This window comes from Uloborus diversus, chromosome 7 (assembly GCF_026930045.1).
Source record: "Uloborus diversus isolate 005 chromosome 7, Udiv.v.3.1, whole genome shotgun sequence".
NCBI classification, from domain to species: Eukaryota; Metazoa; Arthropoda; class Arachnida; order Araneae; family Uloboridae; genus Uloborus; species Uloborus diversus.
Genome location: NC_072737.1, coordinates 132,187,302 through 132,211,580, shown reverse-complemented (window position 1 = coordinate 132,211,580; position 24,279 = coordinate 132,187,302). Strand labels below are relative to the sequence as shown.

The window sequence follows — 24,279 nt, the reverse complement described above, 5'->3', positions numbered from 1 at the left end:
ATGATTTATTACTGTGATCAGGAAAGATAAGATAATTTGGCAAATGATAAATTACAAGAGATGTCATCAAATCCAGAGCTGAAATGACAAGTACAACTTTTGACAGCGATTTATAATGAAAAGGAATGTTTTGGCTTTTTGCTTCATGAAAATTTCACGTAGTGCAGTTATTTTGCCTCCGCGATATTTTTTTTCTACAATATTCAAAGTTCAAAAGTAAATATAAAGCTCAATTTGAAATTCGTGATGAAATTTTTATACTATAGATGTAGTTTTCAAATTTGTTTATCATTCAAAATAATTGAATATAAGTCCTCACTCAAAAGGTTACGTATTCATCTATAGCAACCTGTTTAAGTGTAGTTTCTTCTTTTTCTGTTCTTTTTCTGTTGGCTTTATTAGGAATTTAAGTTAGTAAAATATGATTGCGTATTTTTATTACTATTTTTAAAGATTTCTCTAAATACTACGTTTCCAAACCTTAAAATTTACTTTTTATATAGTTTTAACTGGGTTATAACGGAGACCTACCTCTACGTGGTTCAGCCTGAGCAACGTCCCTGATGGGAAAGTGGTCCACAATTTTTGTCATGCTGTCGACTAGTCCTAGTATTTCCACTTCTGATGAACCTATTTCTGACACCACTGCAACTTCTTTCGATTTATTGCAATGTCGAACTTATCTTAAACAGCTCAAGAGGAAATAAATATTTGTTACCCTTCATTCCAGCTCACTGTGGTCCCACGAATTGCAATGAACCAGGTGACCTGTTAGCTAAATGAGGATCCCTAATTCTAGTTTCACAGATGATTACAAGCGAGATTTTGTATGAACTGCTAGACGTGCCATTAAACACAATACAATCTACAATTGCTACCAAGATCTTACGTCTTGAAGCTCCCCAAAAAAAGTTGGTTCATTTCAATATTTGTATTGGTCTCGTATGGTATTTAGAACCATTTTATTTTCCCCTACAACAGAAGAATATTGTCTGAGTGATATTAAACACATCACAGTCTACCAGTGCTACCAAGATCTTATGCCTAGAAGCTCCCAAAAATGTTGGTTCGAATCAATGTCTTTATTGGTCTCGTATAGTATTTAGAAACATTTAATTTCCCTCTACAATAAAGGAATATTATCTGATTTATTAACAAGTTATCTTGTGCTTAAAATGTATTGTTCAGAAGAAATGCACTCGGTAGCTTATTTCATGAGTAAGTAATGAACCATGTAGTAAAAACGATCTCCTTTCTAAGGACCCTTAATTTTTCAAATTAATGTGCGTTAATTAATTAAGTCTTTTTGAGGTGTGCGGAAGCCCCAGAATTAATGAGTTAAAGTGATTTTTTAGCGTATTCCAGGGTTGCCAACTTAGGGGTTTTCCCCCTAAATTAAGGGGGAAAATTTTAGAATGAGATTTTTTTAGGGGGATACAATTTTTAGAGGTAAATTTAGGGGTTTAAATTTTAGTGTTTTATTAGGTAAAAATTTTCTTCTTTTAACTATGAAAATGCTATTTTTCGATTATTTCATGCATTTTTTTTTACTAACATAGATTTTTTAAGCCTTTGTAACCATTGGTTTTGATCAGAAATGACATAAAAATGATTTTATTTCACTCAGCAACGAAAAATAGCAATGGTCACGTGATCTTTTAATCCCATGTGTGACGTCACAGTTAAAGGATCACGTGACTTTCTGACGTCATTTAGGGGTTTTTAGGGGTTTTTTGAGTTGAGTTTAGGGGGAAACATTTTTAGGAGTTGGCAACTCCTGAAACTCTAACAAACAACTGCACTGTCGAGCGAAGTCATCTTCAGTCAGTTAGGAGCCTTCATTGGGAGATTGTATTGTCTGGCTGAGGTTTAACACCCCTGGTGGATATGGCTCAGCCATATTCACTAGCCAAAAACAATACCTTCTTCTCGCGTTTTCTTCAACCGATGAAAGATTTCAATCGGAGATTAAGACTGAGGTTCAACTCGGCTGGTGAATATGACTGCTTCTCTAGAAGTTAAGGTGTCTGGTCGAAGTTCAACTCGACTGGTAAATATGACTGTTATGAGTTGCCTTATTCACTAGCCGAATTGAACCTCGGTCCCACGCCTTCATCGACCAAAAAACGTTCAATACAGCTGGTAAATTAGACGGTTGACCGGAAATAGGTCCATAAAAACTGAGATGGGTGCTTATTCAATGGTAATTGACTTCAAGATCCACGTAAAACTTCAGGACCAGAGTTCCTCTTTGCCTATATTTCTGTTCTGAAGATCCCCAAAACATGGTTATACTGGTCATTTACAATACTGATAATAAAAAGACACTACAAGTGTAGTATGGCTCTGATAACAAGACACTCGGCTTAGAGCGAGTTCATTTATTATTGAGCTGAAAGAGGAGCAATTCTTATACTGGCACAGCGTTACTAAAAAAGCAAACGGGTTTTCCTCATTTATATTGTAACAAATGGAATCGTTTAATCCTTCGCGTATTCTTATCAGAGCCAGACTGTATTCTTATTTGCAGCAAACACCATAGGAAATGAAGAGCTACCTTTGATCAGTGACCGATCTAAGTTCCTCCCGCAGTTGCTGCTTTAGGGTCGACATGTAGGTGGGAAGCTTTGATCCAAGGTCCGAAGTGGCGGAAGGGTGGTCCAGGAGGTAGGAGGCGGAAGTGGATGGCACAACGCCCATCCCGCTGCTGCGCAGGTACGACGAGAGGCTGTGGGGGGCGCTCAAGTCGCGACGGCCCAGCATGCTCGGGCCCAGGAGGCTGCTTGACTGGAAAACAACAGCTAATATAAGAAATCACTAGCGATTGTGATAGTGGATCAAAAATACATTTCTGGTGTTTGACCTTGCATAAAACCGTAAACCGTTGTTACTGTAATACCATTATTAGAAGCTTCCTCATTACTATTAAAATAAATAAATAATATATATTCTTCTCAATGCCATCTTTCGAAATTTCGTACAAAACTATGAAATGTAAAAACTATGAAATAAATATACACATAAAACTATAAAATAAAGAAGTAATTTGTCATCAAATATTAATAACAAGACCAATGTAATAATAATAACTTGTAATATCAAGAACAAAAAATAAAGGTAGAAACAAACTTTAAAATAACAAATTTAAAATAAATAATTTTAAAACATTAAAAATTTTTTTAACGAATCAGAGATTCCGGAAGAGGTTCCAGCATAGCTGAAGGGAGTAAACAGATATTACCTTCACAAAGGTAGCCAAATTAAACATTAGCGCGCCAATGTGTTAACCAAAAATGTTGCCGTTCCACCTCGTGAAGTTAAGCTAAATGTTTGGGTAAAATGCAGTAAGTAAGGACCAAATAATTCGCTGCGGTATCCAGATTGCTGTGTGAAGATAATCTTTTCTTATAAGAGAAGTATACTATCTTCAGCAACGCCACGGCTACTCCAGACTGATTTACTAGAGTAAAAAAATATTGTCTACAACTTTTTAAACGTAACAGCAAAGTGGCGAAAAGTAAAAAAATCAAACATAAATACTTATTATATGGTAATTAGAAATCCATATTTTATTTAATACCTTTTATTAAAATTGCTAGATTTTAAATATTACTGGTAATTATTTCTCATTTTTATGATTAGAACTCCCAGTAATACCTTATACTCTACTATTACCCTATAAACCTTTGTAATTTAGGTTGAATTTATAAAATATGCAATCTTAACAGGTCATTGGACATTACAAATATAGATATTTATTGCATGCAATATACCGACAGCCCGGTTATGTCATCCAGAGACTGCAGTTTCTTCCTTGTTTTGGACTCATCAGTCTGAAACAGATTACCACTGAAATTACCAGCAAACTGGTAGCTAGAATTAATTTACTACACTAGCGAGAGTCAACAAGCAATGGCGCGATTCAACCACTAAATAAAAGGTAATAAATGCTTAGGTCATGAGCAGTAAGATACTGCCCTTAAGACAGGGCTAAGGCAGAACTACACGCATTTACCAACACCCCGGTTGTGACATCCAGAGTTTTTAAATGAGAAGGATAGGATGCTTATTTTCCCAAAATTATGGTTTGTGCTCTTCAATATTTAATGTATTTTTCTAGAGGAATTTAAAGATTTTTTAAATAAACAGTTCTAAATTAATAAATAAACCGCTAATTTTCACTGTTGCAATGCATATTTTTGTGATTTATTTAATAACATTAATTGTGAAGTTCCTAAGCAGAGAAAGTCATTGATTACTGAATTGTATTTATAAACTTGGCTACTTTTGACAGGGTATGCAATGTTTTAAAATTGTGATTTAAAAAAAACCATTGTATCTTTTATTCAATTTCAAAGATTAACTAAAAATTTTAGAACAAGACCAATTAAGTTTCTTTAAACAAGAAATCTTTGCATGTATAATGCTGTAAAATTATATTTTGAAGATCATCTTGTTTCATTTAAGCATGAAATAAGAAGGAAAAACTGTAAAAGAAATTTACATAATCTTTAAGCTTTTGATAAATTCGGCATATGAAATTTAATCGCATAATAAATTTTGAAAGCTTAGTGAAATCCGCTTAATAATTTGCAATTTCTACAACGATTAATTTCTTCAATCGATTGTTCGTTCTTTTAAAGAACTCTGAAGTCTTCTTTCGATTTTTAGGCAAATCTTAACATTGCCGTAAATTTTAAAACTGATGGAAAATATATTTAAAATGAATTTATTGTTCATTAAGTATTGATCCATTCTTCGGCTGTTCTCACAGCATAAAAATGACTTTTTTTCAAAATAAAATGATGCGCTTTTTTCCCGTTTTGTACATTAATACATTTGAATGACAGAAACTTATGCTTTAAGTGCTTTCAATCAAGCTGTAAAACGCTTTTTTAAGCATATTTACAAAGTATTAGATGTATAAAAAATTAAAATTTTATTATTGCATAATGTATAAGAAATAGCATACAACCAATGAATTTACAAATTGATTTAACAAGGATTTTCTGACATTTCAATGCGAATAATTTTAACTCATAATGAAGATTTATAATAGTTTATATGACCTGAGCCAAACTTAGCTAAACGCATTAAAAATATAGCAAATTAGACTTTTAACACAATAAATATTTATTATTGATTCATCTCTTGTCTTTTATATGATGAGAGCCGACTTAGATGCCCAAAGACCAACTTAAAGGTTCCCGTACCCCCATTTCCCCTGAAAAAAAATATATATACTGTGAAAGACGAACTAAGGTTTCTAAAAGCAGTGCTTTAAAAAAAAAAAAGACTTATATAGAAATATTAACTTTTAGTATTATTTCAATTACTGATGACGGGGAAAAACACTGATCTATGTCAAATTAACTTATTGCTCTGCTATTTGAAATAAATATTAATGCAAATAAGTAGATAATAAAATGCTGTTGAGTTTTTTTTTTTTTCATAGAAAGCAAAATTGCCACCCTTTTGGTAGTTCTCTACTCTTCCTTATTGAAAAATCGGATCTGTGTATGGCATGTTGCGCGTAAAAAATATATTATAATTCAAATAAAAAATGATCCCCTAGAGCAGGGCTGCCCAACTGCAAGGAGCACACGGGCCAGAATTCCGGTCACTGATCACCTGGCGGGCCGCAGTTTGAAAAATTTGAACAATAACTTCTTACCTCTTATACAACAACAATTAATAGTTGAATTCCTGGTTATAAAACAATGAAACAGAAGGTTTATCAAACAAGTTGCAAGCTTATCCGAGAACCTAACATTCTTGCAACCAGTCAGATCAATATCATCAACGGAAAAGAGCGGAGAGTTGATGAGATCAGGCTCTCAATTTCTTTTTCGACCGCAACAAAGGCCGTAGAGTCAGTTAGGGGCGGGTCTTTATTTTTAAATAATTGCAGACAGGTTTTGCTTATCTGAAATGTTTTTCTCTTCCCTCCCTGTCTCCCACCGTCAACGGGAAGCAATACTATTTCTAGGAGTTCGTTTGAACACCAGCGTGCAGGGTAGGACTGCTTGACCTTGACCTTCAGATGTCCTGTACCTTTTTCTCCCAATACAATAGAAGGAGTTAAAGAGCGATCAAGAGGAACTTTCGGGGACACCGGCTTGACCAAGAATGGTAGTCTCGGATGCTTCTTGGTACCATAAAATGTCGGAAAAAGAAATATGCTGAATAAGAGGTTGGCGGGCCGCGAAATATGTGTTGGCGGGCCGCCAGTTGGACAGCCCTGCCCTAGAGATAGTTCTTCCATTAGACGAAGTTATAAACAACTTTTTCTTAAGGAAGGAGTGGGGGCTCTAGACAATTTTTTCCCCAGGAGCTGTTAAGTCTTAGGACTGTCTCGGTAAAAAAGATGTCCCTAAAATCAGAAATTGAAGTTTGTCATAAAGGCAGATAGATGGGAAACAATCCTCATACATAAAAAAGCCAAAATCGGTGATCAAGTAACCTGACGTCACCAACAATGAAACTCGTGCTATAGCATGCGTGAAGGCATTATTTCATTGTTGAAGCACCAAAAATTCAGTAAGTTATTTATAACTTAATAATATTTTTGGCAATATTTGACATGCAGGGAAATGCTTTCTCTTGACAAGACTGAATCAATCTGACTGACCACTGCATGATAATTTGATAATATGTTTTGCTAATGTTTAACGTCCGGGGAAAGGCTTTACATGGTCCGGTAACTTAATTGTTTTACTGGTAAGACTAATTTTTGGAGAATGAAGAAACGAAAAAGTGGTCAACAATTTAATGTTATCCACTGGAGTTTAGGGTTAATCCATTGCAGTTAGGGTTAAAATTTCAACTATCAAAATATCACGAAACAGGCAATTGCTTTGTTCAAATGTAGAAGAAATTTTCCCCCGTTATACCTTGACGGGAGATTTTCTAGTCCAATAATAATTGTCATGGATTATCAGCATTTTTCCTCTGAGGTGGAAGATTACAGAGCCCATAAATGCGAAAATCTTACCACAATAGGATTAAAAATATGGCTTAAAATCAAGGATTTGGGGTGGTTACACTCCCTCCCTCCCCCCTTCCAAGATCCCTCTAGCTGCATCTCTGTGTCATTGTAGTGCTGTTTTTTCCCTCCAACAAATTCCTGCATTAACTTTCGATTTCTTAACTCTTTGATATTGGTATGATTTATAACGGAGGAGAAAATGAAATATGCATTATTAATTGAATACATGAAGTATAACGATAGAGGCTCACTTTAGGGTGACCTGTTATGTAATCACTCAGATCGGTAATATGTATCATAAATCAGGATTCTTTCATTTTTCCAACAGTCATAGTTTTTGAAATTACTGGAATAGTAAATCGTAACTATGCTAGACATCATTGATCAACTCACCGACAAACCTAGAGTGGACGTAATCCCAGCCAATACAGAAGAGGTGGTGGTGGTAGTGGTAGTTGGTGTGGGACCCAAGAGCCCCCCAAAATCTTTGGAGGTTAACAGCTGGAGGTAGGTGTCTGTATTTGACGTTAAGCCGATGTAGTCCAAGATGGAACTGCTTGTTGTCACGGCCGTTGTCAAAGACATACCATCGTCCAAAGAAGTTGTCCTGAAATTCAAGCAGGGAAGCAATGTCTTTATTAATGTACAAAACATCAATTGCAGATGACATTACCAAAGATTAAAATAATTGGCCTTGCGAATTTAAAATTATAGTTTTTAAAGCCAAGTTGCTTTCTACCTATTGCGTCTTAGCTTATACATCACACTCTATGAAACGTGTTTCGTATTTTAGGCAAGTTTTTCACCAAAACTAGCAGAACCTGAGCAGCAGAGCGGCGTTCCTATTCTTTGAAATTAAAGAAATATATGCATCATGTAACACACATTAATTTCATGCCGTAGGATAGCTCAAAGAATTATTTTCAGAAAAACCCAAATCCAAGGCTTACCTTAATCCAAGCCATTCTAATCGAATGAACTCGAGAATAAATTCAAAAAAGAAAATGCATGGAGTTCATTTTCGCAGCTTCAATTAACATTTTGTTTCGTTGTCGTAGTTTTTCCTACGTTTTTTAGTGCCTCTTTGCTGGTTTCTTTCTCTTTTTTTATTCAATTTAAAAAAATTTCGAAAAGTTTTTTTTTTCTTTTTTTTAAGAGAGATCACCAACTTTTTTATGTGTAATTTCCTTTAGTTCCATGGCATTTCATAAAAATGACAACATTTATGAAAATATTTGATTTTGCTAATTTTATTGGAAAATTTTTAAAAATTATATCACTCATTATATTTTATTCAGTATTTTTACATAAGTCAGTTTTTTTCTTTTTTCTTTTTCTCTCCCTTTTTTTTTTTTTTGCAGTTAAAGTATACACACTTTTATCGCAATGTGAATGAACTCTTGTCATTCCATCCCGCAACACATAAACTTTAGTTATTTTAATTCAGTTCGTAAAGAATTACTCAAACGTACAGTTTTGTATCATTAGTTCCGTCTCTTAAAGGTGTTCATTAAATATAAGAAAAAATTTACATAATTCACAGAAAATATGTCTTGTACCAAGAAGTCGAAATGCTTGGTTGGTGAAAACGTCAATCCGTCACGAAACAAAAAAAATAGCGTAATAACTGAAAAATAAAACGATAAAAGATATTTTTGTTTTTCTCTCATTTTAACTGCTAACGATGAAAATGCAAAGAAAATAATGTCAGTTTTAATGAAAATAATATCACTGTAATCTCTAAACATTTTTGCATCTAAAATGTCACTCCGTCACACATAGAATCGTCATCCAAAGAAATTGAAGGCACAGGCCGTTGCCATTCAGCAAAAAAAAAAAATTATCTATTTATTTATTTATTTATTTATTTTTTGCTCCACAATTAAGCGTTTGTACATATATTTTCTTTTTTGTGATTGCACATTTATCCCAAAAACTTTGCTTTCGTACACCCAGGGTTGCGCACAGAAGGGGGAGAAGAGATACCTGTTGGCCCGGGCCCGACCCTGAAGGGGGCCCATTATTTTTAAAACTAGGGGTGAAATATGGGAGTAAACGATATGGAGGGTGGCCGGAAAAGTCATTTGTGACGGGCACCAAAATTTCTGTGCACACCCCTGCGCACACCACCGTAGAAAGGATGAACAATTTTTACTCCAAATGAGTTTATAAACAGTTTTGTTACTCTGTTTTTTGCAAAAGTATCATAAAACACCTTCATTTAACCTCACCATGTAAATAAAATAAAATGAAACTATCGATCGACAATTAACTTACCTGAGCGGCATTTTCCTATCCCATGTCCTGTCTGAGGCCGACAACGGCATGGCTCCCATGGACAGGGTCCTAGCTCTGTCTTTCGTTCTACGCAGGGGTACTGAGGTCGGTTCCTGATCTAAGGGCACAGGGGGAAGGCGGCGACGAATCTTCCGGCCACCAGAAGTATCCGTATCCGCCAGGAGGTCTGAATCCTATAAAAAGACAGTGTCACAATTTTTACTTGGTTTAAGAGTTTTTAAATCAAAATGAATAACTTGTTGAAATAGTTAAACCAATATCATAGAAAATAATTAGGATATCTTCATATAATAATAGCCAGTGATCGAGTAACGCTCCTGATTTCATGAACAATGAAACTCGCATCACGACATGATAATTTGATAATATGATTTGTTAATGTTTAACATGCAGGGGCTGAACTGGATCCGGTAACTTGACTTGTCTTAGTGGTAAGACTGTGTCATTCCAGGGGAATGAATATACGAAAAAGTGGTTAACAATGAACGCTATCTACTGGAGTTTAGGGTTAATTCATTGGAGTTAGGGTTAAAATTTCAACTATCAAAATATCACGAAACAGGCAATGGCTTCGTTCAAATGTAAAAGCAATTTTCACCCGTCATATCTTGACTGGCGATTTTCTAGAAAGTAGGTACATAAGATCTTTAAAACAGGGGCGAAATTTAGAGATACTTTTCACGCTTTTTTTTAATGAAAATTTTTCTCTTTGCGAATCAGAAACTAAGCATATAAATCTTTGAGCTAATTTTATTATATTTTTTCATTTCAAAACCAATTATAACAGGAAAGTTGTGTAGAGCAAAAGAATCCTACTTTCCCACACTGTCAAAACTACAGGTTGCATTTGGAACCTTTCAAGGGTGAAAAGCTTGTTCACCACCAGCACCTTATACGGTGCTGAAATTGCACCCTAACCACGGGTGAAAAACTGGTACCCTTAACCCAGCCTGCACCGCGGTGAAAAATGGAACCCGATGGCAGAACATTAGCACCCTTTCTGTTTCCTTTTGCTGACCCCCACCCCCCCCGTGTTGTGTGCATTTTTGGATACAATTGTGTACATTATTATTTATTGTTTTGAGTTATAAAAAACTAAGTCTTGGTACATTTTCCACATTGAATAGTTCTAAAAATAATTAAAACTTGTTTTTAAGGCATTTGATCACTTTTCAACTGAATTAAATGTTGCTTATCCAGAGCTGATAACTATTTTTAGGTAAAATTTATGCATGATGGAAATAGCAAATGTACATAATGGCAAACTGAAGAATCGAAGTTCCTTGAAACACTTTTAAATATGTTCGGAAGCCTTCCAAGCTACACTATAATCAAATGCATGTACTTGAGCAAAATTTTGAAGAGTAAATTGCAGAAACCTTTAGTTTTAATCCAATTTCGTAGTTTATTCGACGTGGAAGTGCATCTATGTTGTTACTTCTTTCGTCCGCCATTGATCGTGGTCAGAGCGCATGCGCTAACGTGTCCCCCTTGTGTTTAGGAGGTCCGTCTTCACATTTATTTAGTGTCATTCACCTTGGTCACAATTCCTAGTCTACATTGCACCCGGAGGCACCGTGTTTTCATCCCTAAGGAGATAAATAGCTTTCCAGAGGCAACCGTCGTTCTGAGAGTGCATATATCTACAGATTTTCTAACAGCCAGAAATTTATCTCACCCTCTCTTTCTCTTTTTCTCAACTGTCTTATTTTCCAAATTAGTGCGAATACATATTTTTATGAGATTAAAAATTGAAAGAGTATAGCCTTAGGTCAAAAGAAAATAATCGAGTTAATAAAAAACGATATCAAACTCATTCTCATAAACTGTTAGTTATCATCATTCAGATTACAACTAACCCTTGTTTTAAAATTTTAAATGTGTAACAAGGAGAAATGAAAGTGCTAAAGTAATATATTAATAATTTCGCTTTTGCAAATGTGCTACAAAAAGCTTATAATAAATTATGATACTGTTTTATTTGGTTAGTATCACCCATACGACAATAATACTATTGAATCGCTTCTGATTATGTTAGATACAGGGACCGATTTACACACCTGGGTGCCCCGGGCACTGACAAATATGGTGCCCCCCCCCCTCCATACAAAAAATATGCTGGTAAGTTTTGGATATTATTTTGATAGAAAGAAAACTTTAAAATGTCGGTTTCATACGAAAAAAGTTAATAATTAAGATGGTTTGCAAAGAAATCATTTAATATAAATATAACATAAATTTATGGTTTTCATGTTAGAAATTTTTTTACAGTCGCAGATGGAAAAGCTATGATACAAATGGTAAAGGTAAATCATAATGTGCTTTCTGCGCATCAATGATTCTTTATATATTTTACCCTTTGTTTTCTTGTAGTAAATTCATCTATAATGTCCTCCCAATCAACTTTTAGGTCAAACTTTCTTCTATTGATAATAGAGCTAATGAAGATAATTTACCATCAGAAATGAGAGTAAAAGGACACTTAGCGAACTTCTTCAATAGTGAAAATGATCGTTCTCCACAACAATTGGCTAATATGCTTTCATTTAATAAAAAAATTGTCAAATGACAAAAAGGTTTTGTTTCCTTTAGTTAGAGGCCCTGAACACTGGTCCTTAAAAAGGAAATTTGATGACAGAAATTTGGTGCCCCGTTTCCTTTGGTGCCCCGGGCCCTCGCCCCGAATGCCCTGCCATAAATCAGTCCCTGGTTAGATAGACGTTTTGTATAGATCTGTTATGAAAAAAAAATATTTTAATTTACATTTATGCATGTGTCACAATGAAAAGCAACAGCGTAGGCATTGAATGTAACATGTACCAGCCCTATACGTTTTTAATTTTCTTCGACCCCCAATTTTACTAAACTCATCAAGTGCCAGAAGGCACCAAGAATTCAAAGGTTTAATCAAATTCTTTAAACACAATAAACATTAAAAAGTTTGGAAGCGTATTTATCTATGCTGCATAGGTTACTTACGAGCATTTTATAAAAACAATAAAAATTATTTGCTCCTAACACATTATTTATATCGCTAGGCACTCATATCTTTTAAAGGGTTTGCTTCTACTGAAATATTCCTTATGTTTATAACAGTCCAAAACCGCATCTGAATTTTTCTCTTAGTTCTGTTTGACGAAAGAGTGAATAAACGAAATAAACAAAATCAGAGAAAGAACTGCTACTTCCACTTTCAACTCAGAAAAGCAATAGCAATTTGGATAATGGTCGGCCATTCTCTTTTGTTTCGAGTTCACTTTCTCTTTTTTCAGCGTAGCATCGGTTCGCGGTAAGTGTAGTTGAAAAGGCGTTGCTTTGGGTAAGTACTGAATAAATCAAGGATGAAGTAGTGATTTTTAGCTGTTTAAGGAAAAGAGGAATTGGGGCGTGTGACAGCAGTAACCAGTAAAAGTTCGGATTTCTATGGCTCTAGTCTGAAAAAAAAAAAACTTTCTCTTAAGTTGTGCTTGCGAGTATCGGAAGTTTTAGATACTTAAATTCCGTAAGCGAAAATTAAATATTGGTTTTGAGTCCTGTGTTTGGCAAGAAATCGATAAAATGTAAATTTCTCTTAAAGAGATTTCAATATGCGTTCTTTCAACTTTAAGTAGTCAAATTGTGGTTTTCGTTACTAAATTTTCGGTATTACTATCTACTTCAATAGAATATTTCCTGCGAAGTGGTTTTTCGTGATTAGAATGATAATATTGGTATTTTTTAATGCAAATGTTATGCTTTATTCTTTAATTTCATTTATTTACTTTTTGCTTTGTTTCTTTCAATGCCAGGCTTGTAAAACATTTCTATTTTTCTTACCCTGAGGCGAAGGTAATAGGTTTTTTGAAATGAGTAAATAAATCATAATAAAAGGTTTATCACAGTATAATCTGACCACCTACCGTGGAAAGGCAAACATCAGGTTTACAGGCGGAAATGGACGCATCTTTTACTTTACAGGGATAGTAGTTTGCCCGTTACAGATGTACGCTTTTGCATCTTAATTATTCAGAGGCAAAATTGTAAAAATGACAGTTTATTCACTCCAATATTCATTTAAATGTAAACTGTATTCAATCTATATTCTCACTACAAAATTGATTTTATTTTTAACATAATTTTGAACTCACCATTTCGCTGTTATATTTTCTGACAAAATGAGAGCGTTTTATAAATATTATTATTATTTTGTTTCCTTAGAACTCTTTGTTTCTTCTTACTTTAAACTTAGGAAATGCAATAATGGCATTATAAAATGCGTGCATCAAAATCCCATCATTATTTTCTGTTCTCCCCTGCTAGATTCATTCAGACAGAATCGTCTTAAGTTGACCGCTTTGGCAAGTTCTACGTCTTTCGTGGTTATACTGGACTCGAGTTCTGCAAATATTTAGCCAGAAAATTACATCATAAGTAATTCACACCATGAGTGTGTGCTTCAACTTTTATTCTTATGTTATACATAATTATATGCTTTGATCGGTCTTGTGAAAATTTTGTTGACAGGCACTGTAAAAAAATTGTGTAACTTTACGGTGGCAGCATTCTGCACTTTGTGTAACCTTATTCCGGAGGATAGCTTCCTCCATAGCATTGGAGTAACTTAACTGATAAAACTGATGTAACGTTATGAGCGATGTGTAACGTTGCACCAGTTTTATCAGTTAACTTATGTCATTGCTATGGATGAAGCTAAATGCCACCGCCTTTACGGAGCAAAGTTACACAAATTTTTTATAGTGTGTAACCTGTTTTTGATCAACGTACGTTCCAAGAAATCATTATTTTATATTGCATATGGGGAAAGTCGGATTATATTAAGAAATCAAACTTCTTAATTATTCCTAAATGGTTTCAGTGGATCTCAGCATCTTCCTAGTGGCGAAAAAAATCATCCGAACCTCAAAATCGCGCGACCAGTCAGTTGGTAGTTTATTTTCGTGAACAGGTTTGATTTCTTTTTGCACTCTTTTTATCCAGCAAAGTGTTAAGTTTAGTTCAGAATTACAGATAATTTTCATTTTTATTTTAAGTTTACGAATAGAAACGGTTTTTCATAGTCTTCTACACGGTTTTTTATTTCTTTTTTTCTTTTTCTTTTCAAGATTGCTATATTTTCATTGCTTTTGCTTAATCTAATACCTTTCTGTCTCCACGCTCCACATTTCAAACATATTCAATAATGTTACAGATGTTTATGTCATACTCTATTCTAGTGTCATTTTTTAAGGAATATTTTCAAATCAAACGTTAAAGTTAAATATTAATTGCATTTTCTGAAACAGAAAAAAAAAGTTAGAGTATAAAGCTCTTAGTGCATGAACGCTATCGCCCGACTTTCCCACCGATTCTAGAGGAAAACTAACGCCATAGAAATTTAAAACATTGCCGACATAACAAACACACTATTTTTTTTTTTTGAAATTTAAATATATAAACCAGACTTCAAATATTTGTAGCATGAAGAATATAATAAATTTGCTCAAATTTCCTGAGGGGTACCGAAAACATCTCTGGAATAAAAACTGGAGAATTTCTTACTTTTCTAAAGAAATATGGGAAAAGTAAAACTTTTTTTCAGTCTTGCTCCTTTGGGATCAAACTTTTTAAACTGATCCTTTGTGATCGTGGCAGACAATTTCTTTCGGCAAGCGAATTTGTCTTCGACGGTTTTTATTGTTGTCCTAGTTTTTTAGGTTTTTTATTTTAAAACTTTTTGGGAGAGCTAAAAAATCTCACGAAAAAGCGAGATAGTACATGGATGATCTTCAAACTGCTCAAGATCTGAGATTGTGTAAATCAGAATGTAGTTTATGGACATATTTTCAAAATAACCCTTAGAAATGCGTTCCAGAAAAATTCTTCTCCAATGCGTTAAGGAGAATGTTTATAAAAATAGCCATCACGAGATTTGACTAGGAGTCATAAATTACTAAACGTATGGGCAAGAAAAATCGACGGAAAATATTTTATCTAAGAACATAACGTATTTAAATATAATGCACTAAAAGATTTTCCATGGTGACTGACATTACAATATGACTATATTTTTAACTTTCAAATTCAGTAGGGGAGAGTGTTGTACCTTGGGACACTGCTAAGTTTTAAGAATCTATTTTTAGCAGCCATGTTTTTGTAATCTCTAATAGTAAACTACACTACTAAATGGAGCCATAGTAAAAATCAGTATCAAATGAGTAAAAATTGACGATTTTGTGAGAGAAAGAAAATTTCAAGGCTTCAAAGTAAATAATTTCTTCATTTTTATTTCATTTTCTGTCTTTGTATTTGTAAATTTAATCAACCGAATTTCATTTTGTCGTAAAAGAGAAGCACTTTAAATACTTGCTCATGAGAAAATAATGATTGTGCATCTAGGTTGACCAACATTTTAGTTTTTCTTAAACCACATGGTGATTGTACCTAGTCTGTAATTAATTCTTATAAAATTCATGTAAAATATCATGATGTGGTACATTAATGTCCACATACTTGTTTTCAGACTTGAGGAATTTTTTTTATATGAAACTGATAATAATAAAGCTGAAAGTCTGTATTTCTGGATATCTGTATCTCAGGATCTCTGTATGCCTGTTACGCGCATAGAAAATAGACCGTGCGGCCGATTTACATGAAATTTGGCACAGAATTAGTTCGTAGCATAGGTTTGAGCACCTCGAAGCAATATTTCAAAAATTCGGTTTTGCATTTTTCTGTCCAATTTTAAGAACATATTCCCGAGCAAAATTATCATAAGATGGACGAGTAAATTACCAAGTTATCATAACGTGGAACCGTAACATATGCGAGCAAATGAACATAGCATATTGGCAAGAAATTCATCATCCATTATTTGTAAAGCTACAGGCAAACCAAATGACCTTTTAATTTGTTACTACGGGCAAAGCCGTGCGGGTACCGCTAGTGTGAAATAAAAGGGAAAAAGAAAAAGTGACTGATGTTACACTCGTGTAACATCAGTGTTTACTCCCCTTTATTTCAAACAAAAAAAAAAAAAAAAAAATCATTAAATCTGAAAACAAGTGTGTGGGACATGTACCATATCATGCCGTACCATGTTATGTACTTTGACCAAAAAATACTCAACAGTTACAGGACATTTCATAGAATAAACAGAGATAATAAAGAACACGCAAATTTTAAAAGTTTTTACAAATTTAAAAAAAAAACAGAGATAACAACTTTTGAATTACTTACGAGGACGGGTCCCATTTTACTACCTTTACGTGATTAATGTCTTTAATTTTTACGTAATTTCACTACGTTTTAAGACTAAAAAAATTTTGTAAACGTCATTTAAAATTTAAGAGAAAGAAAACTGAAAGAAAAGAAGGATAAAATTTCAGTCGATGCTTTGAAGACACAGGAATCCAATTCACCAGCTGAGACAAATGTGGTTAAAAGTTTCAATTTAGGGATATTTTTCAAATCATTTATCTAAATATTTTTTCCAGCAATAAACATTTCCTTATAATTCATAGTTTATTAAAGATTTTGTTTAAAAATTTTGGTAAAATAGCAAAGTTTTTTATTTTTTAAACGAAGATTAATAGCTAGTTTTTTTTAAAAAACCAATCATTGAGAGTAAAACAAACTTGATATTGTCACGAATGTAGGGAATTTCAAAAGTCCTAGGTACACTTTGTGATTCATTTTAGTTCATTTTCACAGAACAAGAACAGGAAAACATTTTTTTTTTTGTTCCGAAACTGCAAAACTTTAAATTATCTTCTGCTTTTCAACTAGTATCTCATCCCTGCCAACTTTGGAAACATTCTCTACTCAACTGCAAACACAGAGACAGATTTTCCTTTTTAATTCCTCAAAACTTGACCAACCGTTCGATTGGCTCCTCCGTTTTGGTAAATATTGCGGCTAAGATAAATTCACCCTTATTTATAACTTGAATTGTAATCCTCTTTGTTGAACTGTTGATTTTCGTGTTTTTTTTTTTTTTTTTTTTTGTACGTAACTTTCTTCAATGTTACTCCGCTTTTTTTATTTTTCTGTGTCTAGTTCTTATTTTTCTTAATATCCTTCTTTGTGTACTCTTCTTTCTGTTCATCCGTGGATAGGATGAGGAATGGTGATGAATGGCCGATGAAATCTTCTATGGATTAAATTACTTCCTGTTGCAAGTTCTCCTTTTTCAATCTCTTCTACCGCGGTTAAAACCATTGGTAGAAACCGGTTAAAACCGGCATGGCAAAAACTCACAAAATGACAAAAATTAATTGTTTACACACAGTAGAAAATACTTGGAAAAAAATTAATTATTGACTAAAGCAGTGCTTCTCAACCTTTTTTACTTTGCGGCACACTTAAGAAATTTCTAGATCAACGGGGCACACTGAACTTAATTTCGCAATGGTAATTATAGAAGTATTTTTATCATTCACTGGTAAAAAAAGGGGGGGGAGGACTTTTTTCATTAAAACAGTTATAACTAACGTAGTGCATTAAAATTTTAGAAAGTAGAAATATTTTGAATGTATTGAGGTTGATAATGAACAACAAAACTACTTATATCAGACTTAATAGAAAATTATACTTGATATGTTTCAAAGTATTTCAGTCAAACATGTCATTAAAGTGCACACTGCAGTTAAACGATTTATCAAAAAATGTTTCAAGAAAGCAAGTAAGAAAATAAAACCAAGCACCTAACTTCCGTTTGACACTAATGAAATACTTGAGCCTACCTTGAGGAGCAAAGACTTTTGATGTTCGATTCTATGCTGGATAGAGCTACACGAAGTTCTTGTTCCAGGCTCTTTAGAGATAATCTCTTGCTGTTTTTTATAAGTGTGTGGGCTGAGAAGCTGAGTTCGCAAAGATATGTAGTTGAAAATAGTATTATAAACACATCAATAGCAAGACAAGAGATGGTGGGATACTCATTTTCAACCAGCAACCAAAATTCATCCAGAGGCACTTCGCTCAACTTAAATTTAAGAGTACGGTCACTCTTGAGGTCCATAAATTCTTCTCGCGCCTTCAAAGAAAGGTCTTTAACTGATGCATACGCAGATGAAGAAAATGGATCGCGAATCCAGTCATACTGTTCTGTGTTAGTATTCTTGAAATAGTGCTTAAACTTGTCCTAAAGTATGACTAAATGTTCTGCACCACATTCAGCAGCTTTTCTTCCATTCTATTTCCTTCACATACCATGTTGACGGTCCATTTGACCATGTCCAATGAGCCACGCTGTACTTCTTCTTTCCACAGCTGAATTTTTGACTTGAATCCGTTCAGCTTGTCCATACATGTAACAAAATTCTCTCCTTGTCCTTGCATTTTCCGATTCAATTCGTTAAGGTGTTTGAAAATGTCAACCATGTACGTTACTTTTACCAGCCAATATTTGTCTTGCAACAAACTGGCGTACTGCATTTCGTTTTATAAAATCAAACTCTCGTACTTCGTCCCTGAATTCAAAAATTCTGGATATTAACTTATCACGTGAAAGCCGACGAATCTCCGTATTAAGAAGTAAGGAGTGGTGATCTGCGCCCATTTCTTCACAAAGTACGGAGAAAAGGCAAGAATTAAGCGGCCTCGATTTTATCTAATTCACGATTTTCACGACTTCAGCCAAAGCTGACTTCAGCTCATCTGGTAAGTTCTTTGCAATGAGAGTTTCACGATGGAGGAAACAGTGTATGGTTTGAACACTTGGGTTACGATTTTTCATATTCGACAGGAACCCTATGATAGGTCCAGTCATTGCAGCAGCTCCGTCGGTGCAAACACTTGTGCAATTTTGCCACTGGATCCCGTTACTTTTCAGACATTCATCTGTAACACGGAATATCTCATCACCGGTTGCACGTTGAGGAAGTTCTTTGCAGAAAAGATAATGGTCTTTAATGCGTCCGTCATCAACAAAGGGCACAATGGCTATGAGCTGTGCACAGCTTGCGATGTCGGTAGATTCATCAACTTGAAATGCAAATTTTCCAGCTACTCGTAATTTCTTTACCAATGTTGCTTCTATGTCACCCGACATGTCATCAATTCGTCTCTTGATAGTGTCGTCAGAAAGTGGCACTCGGACCACCTCCTTCTCTGCTACGAGTCCTAGCATTCAACGTACAATTTCTCTGCACCCTGGTAAAATAAGCGTTTCACCGATAGTGTGTGGATTTTTCGTTTTGGCAATTAACCGTGCAACATTATAGCTAACCTCTTGAGCCCTTTCAGAAACTTTTGCGCTGGCTTTCATGAAGGAACTTTGCTTCGAGTTCTCTTTCTGCAATCGCTTGAAGTAACTGATGCCTTTGCCTAGGTAGAAAGGATGTTTAGTAGACAGGTAAAGTTTTAATTTGCTAGGGACCATCGCTTCATTTGAAAGTTTCTCCCCGCAAATGAAACGCTCAGGTCTTGGTGATTTTACATCTCCGATCCACGAAAAACCGAAAGCCAGGTATCCTTCCTTGTACTGCTTACTCAGCGACTTAGCCTTTTTACTTGGAGGTTCATCTGTATCAGTACATGCAATCGCAGACTTACCAGCCGATGAGCCTTCTCTAACCAAGAATTTTTCCTTATCACATTCGTAATTAAAGCGGATGTTTTGCTCCAATCCGAATAACACACTGAGCTTATGAAGACAAGTCACTGCTGGTGAATTGAGCGTGAATAATTAGTGTCTAAAATAAGCCGGATAAATAATAATAATAATAAAGCCAATAGCGAACATGAGTTTGAAAAAAATATAATTTTTTTCTTTTTTGCTGATTTGCTTTTTATAGATCAACAAAAAAATCTTCAAAAGCATTGTATGTCCGATCGTTGGCGCCAACGTATGCAACAGATAAAACAATATTCATTCGTCCTAGATTTTATTTTTTCAGTTCAATTTTTTTTTCTTTTATTTTTTATTTTGCTAAAAGTCTCAGAACCGATCTTAGAGAAAATACGATAAAATGAAGTTAGTATCGGAACTGGAAAATAGGAAAACAAAAGATAAAGCTGGGGATGAATTTCTGGGCGGGAGGGCACGATCTCTGCCTGGGAGAGTGGGCGATACTCCCGTTTGCGCATAATTCAGAAAAATTCTGATTAATTAGGTGACTTCGTGGAAATTAGAATCTGTTTTCAAAAAGTGAAAGTAATAGGATTACAAGAAGTTTAAAAGAGGTGGGGCAGCAAATCCCGCCTCTCCCCTTGTTAGGTATGTCTTATTGCACATGATTGACAGGGTGAACTGAGAAGTTACAGAACGATACAAACGCTATTCGGTCTCGTTTTATCTTTATCTTTATTCTTTACTAATAATAAAGCTGAAAGTCTCTCGGGCCGGGGGATATCTGGATCTCTGTGACGCGCATAGCGCCTAGACCGTTCTGCCGATTTTCATGAAATTTGGCACAAAGTTAGTTTGTAGCATGGGGGCGTGCACCTCGAAACCATTTTTTGAAAATTCAATGTGGTTCTTTTTCTATTCCAATTTTAAGAACAAAATTATCATAAGATGGACAAGTAAATTGCGAAATTATTAAAACGTGGAACCGTAACATGGGCACAAGCCAATTGGCGAGATACGAAATTATCAAAAGGTGGAACGGTAACATGGGTACAAGCCAATTGGCGAGAAAAATCATCATACATTATTTGTAAATATACAGGTGAACCAAAAGACCTTTTAATTTTTCTATTACGGGCAAAGCCGTGCGGGTACCACTAGTATAAAATAAAATACATCAAGGCTCTTTCTTTTTATATAATTACGAAAATACCGCGGCACACCGGATTACTTGTCGTGGCGCACCAGTGTGCCGCGGCACACCGGTTGCGGAGCCCCTGCGGACTAAAGCAATCAATTGTTACATTGCAACAAATGTTACATTGTTTGGACCCAGCAGTTGCCTCTTCTAAAAGGTCGTTTCAAAAATATAAACAGTTTCTCAATTGAATGTGCACAAATGAGGAACTTAAGAATATTCTTGCAACAGAAGAGCTAGCAGGCAATGCATCAAGGAACGAGCAATATTCGTAAAACTTTCATCTATTGTATGTTTTTTCGAACTGGTCCACCATGTAGTAACTGGGAAAGTGGTAAAAATTTGACTAGAAAAATTAGTTTCGGGAAATGGGGCCAATTTGTTTTGCATAGTTGGGACATTAGGTACATACAAAATCTAGGTTAATATTGGCAAGTAAAATTCTGGCACTTTCTTCTTGAAGCACGTGATAATTTCAATCACAAGCAATTTAGATGAAGCATATAAGCAAGCAAATTACAATCAATAATGCCTGTTTAATTCTGTATGTCACTCCGCTTTCCTAAGAATCCATATGATTTTTGTCCTTTGTTAGATTATTACAAATATTACGAGCTTCTGCAATGGGGTGGTTTCCTTCAGTCAAAAGTACTACCGTGAAACCTGTGTAAGTTGACCACCTGCGGTGCACTACATTAATGGTCAACTTAAACAGGTGGTCAACTTACAGAGGTTGATTTATATGATAAGGGCTAATTCCATTCGTGAAAAAAGCGGTCAACTTAGACAGGTGGCAAACTTACAAGAGTGGTCAACTTCACAGGTTTTACTGTACTTTTAGTCATTGAAATGAATAGAATGAGTAAAAAAAATAGCATGGACCCAGAAAATACTTAATTTTCCCAACAGTTTTTTTTAATTAATTTTTTTAAATGTCCGATTTTTCAAACAAGGCGTGGTCTTTATGACGTCACAAATGATGCAATTTGGCGCATCTTTCTGTTACGTTTCCACGTTATGATAATCAAGAAGCGAAATAAAATTGCGCTTGCTATCAACCATATCGTTGCCAATACACGTGAGTAAAGATGTGAATTAAATATTTTATTCTGTGAATGGCAAGATTGAATGGCATTTCATCATTTGTGATGTCACACGACAGAAGTGTAAACAATGAAAGCGCACCGATTTAAGTAATTTTTTAAAAATATTAAACTTAAATAAATTATTTAAAAAATGATCAGATCCTATGTTTTTAAGCATGCTCTTTCAGAAAAAAATACTTTTAAAATTTTGGAAACGACCCCATTGAAAAGTTCCTTTTCTAAACTAAATCAATATAACTAATATAGAATTTCATTTTTTACAATGATGAAATGAAGTTTGATAACTCAGTTTATTTAACCGAATATCATTTAGTAATTACTTTAAAAGTTAAGTTAAAGTTATTAAAGACGCTTTTAAGTTTTTGCCAGTTTCTGCCGGTTGTTACCGGTTATAACCAGTTTCTGCCACTGGCACGGCAAAAACTAGTTTCTGCCGGCAGAAAGTCAACCCTGCTTCTACCGCAATGAAAGTTCAGTCTTTAGTTTGTTCCTCGAAACCACAATACACGTGTATGCTTTCAAATATTGTGTACTTATAACTTTTTGTTTTTGAAATCGTCTTGTTAAAAACAGTTATGGTTCTACATTTTAATTTGAAATCTCAGTTTATCCGATGCGAATGCTTTTGGATTGCGTGAATAAAAGTCAATAATAATAATAATAATAATAATAATAAATAAATAAATAAATAAATAAATGAAAGAAAAAAAGGCAGTCATGGGGCTGTGGACAGAAGTGAAAACTTAAAACTACAAAATAAATTTGGTGTGTGTGTGTGCGAGCACGCGCGCGTGTGTGTGGTGTGTATTTAATTCTCATTTAAAATTATACTTTCAAAAATTAAAATTTCATAATTTGTAAAATCAAAATATCAGCTACAGTGTAGTTTATACGTTTATCAGCAATCCAAGCATCCACTATATACATTTTGGTATGGTATATTTCACTTTGTTTATTAAGTAAATAATTATACAAATGGAGGAAATATTTGAAAATAAATTCCTAGTTTATGTTATTCAGTTTTCCATGCAGAAAAATAATAAAAAGTACGCATATTGAGCTTTCCACGTAATAAATTTACTGTTTTACCCCTCTTCAATCGACATGCCGTATAGATTCACCAGCATGCCAGAAAAGTCAAATTTTCAGGTATGCCAGATAATTTGGTGTTCATTTGGGGAAAAATTTTTAAAAATCCAATTTTTTTTTCAAAAATATCATGATTTTTTACGCTCTGATCATCACTATTATTATCATCACATTCCAAAACTGATACAATAGGTATATAGTAAAAAACACTTTGATTAGAATTTATTTAAATATCTTGTAAAGACTACATCAATAAAAGTTTTAAATCTAGTTTTGCAAAAATTGCAGTCATTTGACATTGTTAAGTTAAATTCTCTATTTAAGAATTCAGTTAATGGTAGATTTTTATCATCTGCAAAGTTGATGTTGAAATCCCCACTCAAAATCATTGGCAAATCCTAAAAGCTCTTCCCAATTTTGTTTTGAAGTAATGCAGAAGTGTCTTTAGAAGAAAAAAAAAATTCATTCTAATATTCTTGTGTTCTTGTTGTTCTTCTGCAGCCATTTCAACTATCTGTCCATTTGCAAAATGGCAACGACAAACATGTATCACCGATATCAGAAACATTATTGGTTTTCCCATTTCAAAAAATGCACAAAGCGTCAAAAGAAGTTTTCACTTCAAAAATATTATACACTGTCAAAAATGAAACGCTCAATTTTAACGATTCGGCAATCCTCGAGCACTATTTCGTTATTTTCGACGATCCTTTCGTCACCGAATCACGTGATATTTGACGAAACCAGAAATCTCAAATTTTTCACGAAATTATTTCGTCTCGATTTCGTCACATTGCAGTGCATTCTGGGAGTTTTCGTTTCAATCTTGTACTTGCTCGTTAAGTCATATTTATTCTCAAGGATTCATAAAAAAGGTTAGTATTTATTGAAATTTGTATGTGCAATGTGCCTTCTTTTATGTATTGTTACGTTTTTGTTTAGTGTTCTGTTTATAGTTGAATTTAAAACACATTAAAATTGAAAACGAACGGTTCGATTAGGTTTAGAATTCTGTGTGTGTTAACTCTGAGTCACCTCCACGTTAGGCTTA

The 24,279-nt window shown here is 34.3% G+C and overlaps 1 protein-coding gene across 1 annotated transcript in view; it reads right to left on the bottom strand.

Moving 5' to 3' along the window:
* LOC129226627 (uncharacterized) overlaps positions 1–24,279 on the bottom strand; it is a 351,739-nt gene that overhangs the window by 144,894 nt on the left and 182,566 nt on the right. The window contains exons 9-11 of the mRNA XM_054861257.1: positions 9,266–9,459; positions 7,382–7,595; positions 2,558–2,787 (exon numbers count right to left, since the gene is read on the bottom strand). Of these exons, the coding sequence (XP_054717232.1) occupies positions 2,558–2,787; positions 7,382–7,595; positions 9,266–9,459 (638 nt within the window). The remainder of the gene's footprint in view (positions 1–2,557; positions 2,788–7,381; positions 7,596–9,265; positions 9,460–24,279) is intronic.